Source organism: Dasypus novemcinctus, chromosome X (assembly GCF_030445035.2).
Source record: "Dasypus novemcinctus isolate mDasNov1 chromosome X, mDasNov1.1.hap2, whole genome shotgun sequence".
Classification (NCBI taxonomy): Eukaryota; Metazoa; Chordata; class Mammalia; order Cingulata; family Dasypodidae; genus Dasypus; species Dasypus novemcinctus.
In genome coordinates, this window is record NC_080704.1 from 87,386,001 (window position 1) to 87,398,214 (window position 12,214).

Here is a 12,214-nt window from a genome sequence, read left to right on the forward strand (position 1 = left end):
TAGGCCACCAGGTTCCTGGGAGGTGCGTTAGGGCTTTTGATTGGATTGCATCGGTGATATGTGGCCTAGAGTGGGTTTCCGCCCTCTGTGTCTGTTTTTTTTAAGATTTATTTTTTTAAAATTTATTTCACTCCCCTGCCCCCAAGTTGTTTGCTCTCTGTGTCCATTCGCTGTGTTTTTCTGTGTCCACTTGTATTCTTGTCAGCAGCACTGGGAATCTGTGTCTTTCTTTGTTGTGTCATTTTGCTGAGTCAGCTCTCCGTGTGTGCGGCGCCACTCCTGGGCAGGCTGCATATTTTTCATGCGGGGCCTCTCTCCTTACAGAGCTCACTCCTTGCACGTGGGGCTCCCCTACACGGGGGACAGCCCTGTGTGGCACAGCACTCCTTGCGTGCAATAGCACTGCACGTGAGCATGCTCACCACATGGGTCAAGAGGCCCTGGGTTTGAACCCTGGATCTCCTATGTGGTAGGCAAACACTCTATCAGTTGAGCCAAATCCGCTTCCCTTGTTGTGTCTTATATAAATTGAGAACACACACATAGAGAGAAGAGATCCAGTGAAGCAAGCTCTGCCATTTTGACCCTGGTATGTGACAGAGAGGACTCCAGTTTCAACTAGAGTTGCATAAAGACAGAGGAGCCCTGGTAGGCTCACGTAGACTAGGCCCAGGGAGAGATGCCTGATCACCACAGCTGAACCTGCAGAGAAGGTAGAGAGAGACTGGCAATCCCACAGTCTTGCCTGCCCATGTAGCGGGTCACAGTAATCTGGTAGCAGCTGATCTTTGGTTCGAAAGCATCTCTGATGCCTTATTTTGTACATTTTTGTAGCCTCAGAATAGTAAGATTTTGCTCTAATAAAATTTGCATTATAATAGCCAATGCATTTTTGGTTTATTGCATTAGCAGCCCTTTCAAAAATTAAAACAGCCCCTTTCTCTCTTCTCTTTCTGGGACTCCTATAGTGTGTATACTGGTGTGCTTCATCATGTTGCATAGCTACCTTAGGCTATTTTCACTTTCAATATTTCTTTTTTCTTTCTTCTCTTCAGCCTCTCTCATTTCAAGTGCATTGTCTTCAAGTTAACTGATTCTTTCTTTTGCCAGCTCTTATCTTCTCTTAAACCCTCCTGAGCATTTGAAAATTTCCATTACTGTGTTCTTCATTTCCAGTAGTTCTCTTTGGTTTCTTTTTAAAATTTGTCTCATTACTTAGACTCTCATGTTGTTCATTAATTGTTTTCCTGATGTCCTGTAGTTCTTTCTCTGTACTTCATCTCCTTAAGCATTTTTAAACCATTTTATTAAATGTTTTGTGTAGAATGTCCACATTCTAGTCTTCATTGATGTTTTCTATATTTTTATCCTCTTCCTTTGGATGAGCTATTCTATGCTGTTTCTTTGTCTTCTAATATTTTATTGCACATTGTGTAATTTAATATTTATAATATTGACTCTGGAATTTACTCCGTGGGATGTCTGTTTCTTGGTTATATATCTGGTGATAAAATAGATATTTTTTGGAGCTTCAACCAAACTGTGAGGAAGGTCTTGCTATGGCAAATGAGCAGGAACTGTGCAGGGATTTTTCCTCTCTTCTTTTTTTACATATATCTTTTTTAAATTTGAGCAGTTGCAAGTTACAAAACAACTGTGCATTCTATATAGGATTCACATACATTGCCCCACCACCAACACCATAAATTGTTGTGACACATTAATTGGAAATGATGAAAGAACATTGTCATAATATTACTGCTGTCTATAGCCCATAGCTTATATTTGGCGTGTTTTTCCCACAAACCATCCTATTAACACCATGTAGTAGTACAGTATATTTGTTATAGTTCATGAGAGAACTTTCTTATATTTATATTGTTAACCACAGTCCATCATTCACCTTGGGGTTCACTGTGTTATATGGTCCCCCACCTTGTACAGTCCATTCAAAGTGTACACTCAGTGCCTCAGTTTCTTCACAGAGTTGTGCTATAATCAGCTTAATGCATTTCAGAAGGTTTTCGTTAATTCCAAAGGAAAAATCCCATACCCCTTTATCCCCCCTGTTTTTGACCCATAATATTGATATAGTACCTTTCTTTGCCATTGCTGTTAATGTAAGTATTAACTATAGTCTATACGTTATATAAGTTATATTTTTCCCATGTATCTCCTTATTTTTAACACCTTGTGATAGAGGAACATTCTTGTATTTATACTTTTAATCACAATCATCATCTACCATTGAAATCATGATGCTATACAATCCCTATATTATCCTCTAACTTTCTTCCAATTGACATACACCTTCTTAGACTACCCCTTTCAGCCACAATCACATTTATAAACCAGCAGTGTTGGTTATACTACTTTAATATATTACCATCAACTCTAACCATATCCCCACATTTACAATCCCTCTTATTAAACATTCTACATATATTCATCATCTGCTCCTTCTCAACCCACATTCTATTTCCTAGTAACCTGTACTTTATAGTTTAACACCATGAATTTTTCATCGTATTTAGTTTGTATTAGCGAGACCATACTATATTTGTCCTTTTGTGTCTTGCTTATTTCACTCAACATAATGCCCTTAAGGTTCATCCACATTGTCATATGCATCCCAAGTTCATTTTTTCTTATATCTGAATAGTATTCCATCTGCATGTATATTACCACATTTGTTTATCCATTCAACGATTGGTGGACACTTGGGTTGTTTCCAACTTTTAGCAATTGTGAACAATGCCACTGTGAACATTGGAGTATAAATGTCTCTTCACATCCTTGCTTTCAGTTATTCACTTTAAAAAATATTTTACATTATTTTTTTATTTTTAAAGAAGCTTTAGATTACATAAATGTTACATAAAAAATATAGGGGATTCCCATATACCCCCTCCCTCCCCCTCCCACTCTTTCCCCCCATTAACAACATCCCTCATTAGTGTGGTACATTTGTTACAATTGATGAACTTATATTGAAGCATGGCTATTAACCATGGACTACAGTTTACATTATAGTTTACACTCTATCCTGCACAATTTTGTAAGTTATGACAAAATATACAATGGCCTGTATCCGTCACTGCAGTGTTATACAGGACAAATCCAGTGTCCCAGAAATGCCCACACAGTACTCATATTCTTCCCTCTCCCATCCCTTGGAACCTCTGGTGGCCGCTGCCTTTACATCAATGATACAAGTTGTTCAGTTGCTAGAATAATAATGTCATTAGTAGAATAATAATAAGCCTACTTTAGTCCATTGTTTATTCTCCAATCTTGAGGATTTTAGGGATGCTGATGCCTACTCTGCTTCTAATTGAGAGGGGGCTTAGATCTTTTGGGGCAGATGGATGGAGCAGCTTGCTTGCAGTTGCAGATACTTTCTGTTCCTTGGGATGGGTCTCGTCCATTATCATCTCCTTGTTAATTGTCCTGGTTGAGCCCAGTGAACTGAGAGAGTAGATGCTGGAACTCTGCTGAAATTCAGGGCTCAACTGGCACATGGACAGACCAAAAATTTAAGTCTCTGGGACATATATTTGTCAGGTATGTTGCTAATTATAGGTTCAAATAAAAGGGGCAGAAGAACCATGTGTAGAGAACCTATAAATGAGTCTAATTCTGTTACAGCTTTCAGTTTTTCTTAATATAGTTCTAGTAGTGGGATTGCCAGATCACATGATATTTCTATATTTACCTTAACTTTCTAAAGACCTGCCAAACTGTGTTCCACAGAGGCTGCATCATTTTACATTCCCACCACGGTATAGGGGTGTTCCCATTTCTCCATTTCCTCTCCAGCACTAGTAGTTTTCTGTTTTTGTTTTTTTTAAAAATAATGGCCATTCTGTAAGGTATGAAATGTTACCACAGGTGTGCCTAACAGTCTAGTCTGTGCAGACCAAAAGTGCCTTCAGTTGTCTGGAGAGGCTGAGGAAGCACTATCCCTTATCCTGCCATCAGGAGTAGGGATGGAGCTACAGGTATGCCCAAGAATCTTTTCTTTGTGGGCCAAAGCAGTGGCAGTTACTCAGAGAGACTTGGGAAGCATCACTTTCCTTCTGTCCTATTGGGGGCAGGGATGTAACCACAGGGGCGCCCATTAATCTGGTCCATGCAGGCCATAAGTGACTGCAGTTGCCCGCAGAGGCTGGCGGAATGCTATCCCTCTGATAGTAGGGATGAAGTCACAGGTGTGTCCAACAGTCTGGTCTGTGCGGGCTGAAAGCAACAGCAGTTGCCCCAAGAGTTTGTGGAAGCAGGAAGCACTATCCCTTCTCTTTCCCTGCCAGGACATGGTGGAGCAACAAATATGCCCAACAATCTTGTCTGTATGGGCCGAAGGTGACTGCCATTCTTCGGAGAGGCTGGGTAATCCCCACTCTCCTCCCTTCCTATTGGGGTCAGGGATGTAGCCACATAGGTGCCCAACAATCTAGTCCATGTGGGCCAAAAACTACTTTCCAGTTGCCTGGAGAGGCTGGTGCAGTTCCTCCCAGCTTCCTCCCTGCCAGAGTTGGGTCTGGAGCCCAGGCTAGAGCCGCAATCTGACCTGGGTGGGGAGAAGCCAGGCCCTACCATCAATGTGATTTTCGATCAGCCCCCTTTCCCTTCATGCAGGGGGCAGAGTTAAAATGGAGGCTACTGGCCTTTTTCTGACTTGGACAGATTCAAACTTTAGCTGTTCTTAGGATCATACTTGAGCCAGTCGAATTTGCTAATCAGTAGCTGAAATTGGTGCCTGACCGCCTTTTCCTCCCCTGTTTATGGGAAATGGAGTTTGCAACTCTAACCACAGACTAGCTTCTGAGGTGTCATGCCCTGCCACTGGGGGATGAGCACTGGCCTTTGCAGTGTGGAGTACTCTATTCATGAATCTTCACTGCAGATGGGCAGTTTCCTCCTTCAGTTCTTCCAAGGATGTTGAGGGATGCCCTTCCTCTGGTCTTTTGGGCCCCCAAAACAGGTGATTTAGCTAGCTCTGGCTGATTACTAAGTGCACTGTAGGACAAGCTGACTCTTAGTACTCCCTACTCTGCCACCATCTTGCCCCTCCTCTTTGGCTAAATTTTATTACTATTTTCAGTTGACTTTTATTTGGGGAGGTGGTGAAGAAGTAGGGGAAGGATTATTTCAGAGGCTGCAATTAATGTTTTTATTATTTCTAACAGGAATGTAAAAAAGAAATAAAAATGGATGCATGTATGGGTGTGAATTCTTTCACCATCGCTATCAAGGGGATGACGTGTAGTTCCTGTGTCCAAACCATTGAGCAGCAGATTGGAAAAGTGAATGGTGTACATCACATTAAAGTAAGTAACTCTTTGGAAAATAGTGAGGTCAAATGTTATAGTTTAAAATTCTTCTAGGAAATTACTTTTAACACTGGGATTGAAGCAGCCACACTGACACATTTGGCAATAAAATATTCTAATTTTAATGCAAAAGCTACATAATATTTCTTTGGCCCATTAATTTATCTTTTAAAAGAATATTAAGAAAAATATAATTTCCAACTTAAAAACACCTGAAGATAGAATCTTTTATTTATTCTAGTTATAGATTCATGTTTTATAAATATATGTTTATAATTTCTATTTTTTTATCTCATACTCAAATATATGTTCTCAGAAAATTTTAGTGGGTTTTCTTTCTCTTTTAGAGCATGGTGGCTATTATTATTGTAGTTAAAAATTTATGTAAAATAGTGTAGAAGATTTTTGGTATATGTGCCTAAGGAAGACTACATTATTATTAACATTCCTTGAGCATCAACAACATTCTTTACATTCTGTAGATGAAGATTTAATTCAGGCTATAAAATAGCCTTCTGAAGACTGCATGAGGACATCATAGGCAGGGCAGACAGCCCCAGGATATTGGCACCCCATGGGTGGGCCTTAGCTTGGAATATATGATAACCTGTCTCCCCAGTGTATCAGCATTAGATTCATTTATAATTATCCTACACATTGTTCTTCTGCCCCCCCTTTTAAAAAAAGATTTATTTATTTATTTATTTCTCTCCCCTTCCCCCCCACCCTGGTTATCTGTTCTCTGTGTCTATTTGCTGTGTCTTCTTTGTCTGCTTCTGTTGTTGTCAGCAGCACGGGAATCTGTGTTTCTTTTTGTTGCGTCATCTTGTTGTGTCAGCTCTCTGTGTGTGCGGCACCATTCTTGGGCAGGCTGCACTTTCTTTCGCACTGGGCGGCTCTCCTTACAGGGCGCACTCCTTGTGCATGGGGCTCTCCTATGCGGGGGACACCCCTGTGTGTCACAGCACTCCTTGCGCACATCAGCACTGTGCATGGGTCAGCTGCACACGGGTCAAGGAGGCCCGGGGTTTGAACCGCAGACCTCCCATGTTGTAGATAGACGCCCTCACCACTGGGCCAAGTCCACTGCCTGCCCCTTTTATTTAAACCTATAGTTAGCATTATACCTGTTAAATATATGTCCCAGAGACATGAATCTTCTGTCTGTTCATATCCGGTTGAGCCCTGAATCAGAGCAGAGTTGCAGCCAACTCCTACTCTCCAATCCATTGTACTTACCCAGGACATCCAGCAAAAGGATGATGATGGACAATGCCCATCCCAAAAAACAGAGTATCTACAACTGCAAGCAGGACAGTTGAATCCATCTGCCCCATGTGTTCTATGCCCCCACTCAATAGGAAGCCGAGTGGGCATCACCATCCCCAAATCCTCACGATTGAGGAACAAACAAACATAAGGAGGGAATGTAACTATGGATCAAAGTAGACTTATTATTATTCTAGTAATGGAAGAACTTGTATTGATATAAAGACAGGGGCTACCCGAGGTTCTGAGGGGATGGAGAGGGAAGAATAGGTGTAACATGGGACATTGTTGGGACATTGGAATTGTTCTGCATGATATTGCAATGGACAGATACAAGCCATTATACATTTTCTCAAAAACTATAAAATTATGCTGTGCAAATGGTAAACCATAATGTAAACTATAGACCATGGTTAGTAGCAGTGCTTTAGTATTTGTTCATCAGTTGTAACAGTTGTACCACACTAAAAAAAAAAAAGACTGCATGAAGTGTCTATAGTTATCTTAGGTATATTCATGTGTATATTGCATGGTTTGGAAAATGGTGTCCTGCTGGCCAAATCTAGCTCACCACTTATTTTCATATGCTTAGAAGTGAAGAATGGATTTTACATTTTTATATGATTGAAAACATCAAAAGAAGAATAATATTTTCTAACACATGAAAATTATATGAAATTCAGATTTTTTCCTTAAAAAGAAAACTTTACTGAATAATACATTCACTAGTTTATATATTGTTTATGACTGCTTTGCAATAAAACAGCACTGTGAAGTAGTTGTGACAAATACCATACATGGTGTTCTTACTACTTCACACTGTTGCTTGGCACACTAAAAATCTAAGTGATGCAGTTAGAACCTGACAGTGCTTTTAGTGTTATGCCTATACAGTACCATGGCATTTTATTTATTTTGTATTATGACTGCATACCCATCATGTCAAAAAAGGGGCTTTAAAAATTTTTGTTGTGCTAAAATATATACTACTCAAAATTTCCCATTTAAACCACAATTGTACATGTCATGTGTACAATTCAGTAATATTAATTACATGTACAACCTTGTCCTACCACCACCGCTATTTATTACCAAAACTTTTTCATCACACCAAACAGATACTCTGTTCTCCTCAAGCAATAATTCCTCATTCCCACCTACACAACCCCTAGTAACCTATAGTTTATTCTCTCTGTGTATTTTTATATTCTAGGTATTTCAAATAAATGAATCATGCAATATTTGCCCTTTTGTGCCTTGCTTATTTCACTCAATATTACCATTAACTGTTGTCCTTAAGTTACATTAGTTGTGTATCACCATACACTTAACACTTTGTAAAAGAACATTGATGTATTTATACAATTAACCTTATAACCCTTATTTATCCATCACCATAATCACTGTTATACATACCCTAGATTACTCTCTAGTTTCTGTTCAATTGAAATTTATGTCCACAAACTACCCCTTTCAGGCCCATTCTCATTTATGTATGAGCAGTGTTAGTTATATTCAGTATAATGTGATGCCATCCTTTCCACACTTTTATAATAAACCTTATTAAAATTCTACATACATTGAACATCAGCTCCCATTTCTCAGCCCTCATTCTATTTCCTAGTGACCTATACTCTACAATTTGCCTCCATGAGTTTATTTATTGTATTTAGTTCATATTGGTGTGACCATACAATACTTGTTCTTTTCTATCTGGCTTATTTCACTAAACATAATATTTTCAAAGTTCATCCATGTTGTCATATGCATCCCTGTTTCATTTCTTCTTACAGCTGAATAGTATTACATTGTATGTATATACCACATTTTGTTTATCCATTCATTAGACACTTGGACTGGTTCCATATTTTAGCAGTTGTCAATAATGCTGCTAAGAACATAGGTGTGCAAGTGTCAGTTCACATCTTTGCTTTCTGTTCTTCTGAATATATTCCTTGTAAATGGTATTGCTGGATCATACAGCAATTCTATATTCAACTTCTTGGGGTATTGCCAAACTGTCTTCCACAGAGGCTGCACTATTATTCTACATTCCTAACAACAGGGAAGGAGTGTCCCTATTTCTCCATGTCCTCTTCAGCTCTTAGAGTTTTCTGCTTTTTAATAATGTCCATTCTTTCAGATGTGAAATGTTATCTTGCAGTTATGATCTGTAGCTCCATAAAAGCTACCATCTTTTAGATGTTGAGCATCTTTTCATGTGGTTTTTGGCCATTTTTATTTCTTCTTTTGAAAAATTTCTGTTCAAGTCTTTTGCCCATTTTTAAAACGGGTTGCTTGTCTTTTTATCATTGAGATGTATGGCCTCTTTATATAACATGGAGATCATACCCTTATGAGATATGTAATTTCCAAAAATTTTCTCCCAATTAGTATGTTGACTTTTCATTTTTTTTAAACAAACAATTTAAGTTTATTTAGAAAAGCAGAGTACAAATTTGTGTGTACACACAATATACACACATATCTAGTCCATGCAAATATACAATATACATGCAATACAAGAAATTAGTTGTAAACATGCCAAAATGTTAACAGTGCCTCTCTAATTAACTATGTTCATTTTTTTTTCCTGTGACTAGTGGGTATTATTATATTTTTGTTCGAGAAGTTCTGAGTTTACAAAATAATTATATACACCATACAGGATTCCTGTACCACCAATATCTTACATTGTTGTGACACAGTTGTTAAAATTGATGAAATGACATCGTCATTCTATTACTTCTATCTCTAGTCCATAGCTTATATTTGGTGTATTTCTTCCCATAAACCATCCTATTACTAATACCGTGTATTACTATTATATATTTGTTTTAGTTCCTGAGAGAACATTCTCATATTTGTACTGTTAATCACAGTCCATCATTCACCTTGGGGTTCACTGTGTTATACAGTCCCCTGCCTTGTACAGTCTACCCATAGTGTACCCTTGGTGGCTATCAGTTTCATCACAGAGTTGTGCTGTCTTCAGCTTAGCCCATTTCAGAAGGTTTTCATTACTCCAGAAGGAAAAATCCCATACCCCTTTATACATCCTCATTATTGACCCTTAGCATTGATAAAGTACCTTCTTTTCTATTGCTGGAAAATATTACAATAGTACTTATAACTATAATCTGCACTTTACATTAGTTGTATTTTTCCATGTATCTTCATATTCGTAACACTTTATAATAGAGCAAGATTCTTTATCCTCAAAGCAAATATATTTGAAAAATCTAATTGAGAAGAGAAATATGTAAGCTACTATATATAATGGAAGAAATGATTGAGTTATTTAGAAATTATCTAAATTGATGTGAAATGACAATCAACTTTGTGAAGATTCCCTTTTCAAATAACTTTTTTATGGAAAATTTCAAACATCTGCAAAAATAGAAAGAAAATATCATTAACATACATATACTCATTACCCAGGTTTAACAACGATCACATCATTAACAAGCTTTTAAAAAATCTAGGGAAACGGACTTTGGCCCAGTGGTTAGGGCGTCCGTCTACCATATGGGAGGTCCGCGGTTCAAACCCGGGGCCTCCTTGACCCGTGTGGAGCTGGCCATGCAGCAGTGCTGATGCGCGCAAGGAGTGCGCCCGTGAGGAAAGCCGCCCAGCGTGAAAAGAAAGTGCAGCCTGCCCAGGAATGGCGCCGCCCACACTTCCCGTGCCGCTGACGACAACAGAAGCGGACAAGAGAGACGCAGCAAACAGACACCAAGAACAGACAACCAGGGGAGGGGGGGGAGAAATTAAATAAATAAATAAATCTTTAAAAAAAAAAATCTATAAGTATAGTTATATTCTTCTCCTAAATTGTGAGACAAATCCCTGGAATAAGTTTTAAAGGAATTAATACTTTCATTTGTGTTTATTCTCAGTAATATTGCTATATCCACGGAGAAGAATATTGCTTTGCAATAAAAAGAAACAAAGTACCGAAACATGCTACAACATGGATGACCCTTGAAAACCAAGTGAAGGAAGCCTGTTACAAAAGGACACATATTATATGATCTCATTTACATGAAATGTCCAGAATAGGCAAATTTAGACAGAAACTGGATTAATGGTTTCTTAGGGTTAGCACGTAGGAGGTAGTAATGGGGATTGACTGATAATTGACAGAGTTTCTTTCAGAGGGTATGAGAATGTTCTAAAATTAGACTATGGTAATGGTTGCACAGCCCTGTGACTATACTAAAAGATATTGGATTATTTAACTTAAATGTGTAAATTGTATGGTATGTGAATTATATATCAGTAGAGCTGTTTTGAAAAGTACTACCACTGTAACTTTTATTACAGCTATCATTTAATAAACATAGCTTAATAGTATCGTTTATTAAAATTACCATGTGTAAGAAACCTTAGAGAACTCGTATCATTTGATACTTTTCAACTCTGCAAAGTCAATTAAAAAAAATTTTGTTTTGAGGTACTGGGGCTGGAAATTGAATACTGGACCACGTATGCAGGAAGCTGGCACTCAACCACTGAGCCACATCGGCTCCCCTGCAGGATCAAATTTTAATCTTACAGATAAGGAAACAAGTTTGGTGAAATTAAAATATTTACACAAAGTTGCAGTTATGTGCATGTATCAGATATATCACTCTAAAGACAGGTCTTTCTTAAGCCCGTGTTTTTTAAACTATGCCATGCTTGTCGTTAAATAGTTTACTGGAAATCATTATAATGAGTATTACTGAAAACATCTTGGGTATTAGGTGTTTTTTTTCCTGTCAGTGGTAGGAATCAATTTCTTTGAGGTATCATTGATAGAACATAAGGTTTAAAATGTTGAATACCGTTATGTTATTTAATTTGAAACCTACATAAGGAAAACAAATGCCTCTGGAAAACAATTAAAAGTAATTAAGTTCATATAATTTGCCCTTTCACTTTCATTTTATATCAGAGGCAGATTTTGAATGTCTTCAAGATACAGACATCATCTGATTTGTCATTTTTTAAATCAGTGCTTCCTGATTGCTCATTCTTTATTTATATTACATGAAATGCTAAGAAAATATAAATATACAGAAACAAATTACTACCAGCATTTCTTTAAACTATACTTGTTAGCCAAAAATATTCTTTCATAGTTTTTATAGTTTATATTTTCATTTAGTTTTTTTGTCTGTACTTCTATTAGCCATTTTAGAAAGGTAGGTAGATGAAAAATGTAATTATTCTTATAAAAGGAAGAAATACAGACATAATATCAAAAAGATTGCATTTTATAACTTCTTTACCTACAATGCAACTAATCATCTATTTTGTTGCTATATTGGTTATCTATTTACTGATAATGCAAATTGTTACAAACTAAGTGGCTTAAAACAACACAAATTTATTATTTTACGATTCTATAGATCCCTGGGTCTCACTGAGCTAAAATCAAGGTATTACCAATGTTATGTTCCTTTCTGAAGCTTTTAGGGAGAATCCATTTCCTTACCTTTTCTTGCTTCTAGATACTACCTGCATTCCTTGGCTTGGGGCCCTTTCCTCCATTTTCAAAGCCAGCCATGCAGGTTAACTCCTTTCTATTTTGTCTCCCTCTTCTATGTTTAAGGACCCTTACATTT

At 37.7% G+C, this 12,214-nt stretch overlaps 1 protein-coding gene and 1 pseudogene across 2 annotated transcripts in view; one reads left to right on the forward strand and one right to left on the reverse strand.

Annotated features, from left to right (window-relative positions):
• The window catches only part of ATP7A (ATPase copper transporting alpha), a 307,559-nt gene that overhangs the window by 59,349 nt on the left and 235,996 nt on the right, over window positions 1-12,214 (forward strand). For both annotated transcript variants that reach the window (XM_058291681.2, XM_058291680.1), the window contains one exon: window positions 5,190-5,330. In XM_058291681.2, coding sequence (XP_058147664.1) covers window positions 5,211-5,330 — 120 coding nt within the window. In that variant the 5' untranslated portion in view covers window positions 5,190-5,210. The remainder of the gene's footprint in view (window positions 1-5,189; window positions 5,331-12,214) is intronic.
• The window catches only part of LOC139438124 (transcription termination factor 1, mitochondrial-like), a 35,131-nt pseudogene continuing 32,876 nt past the window's right edge, over window positions 9,960-12,214 (reverse strand).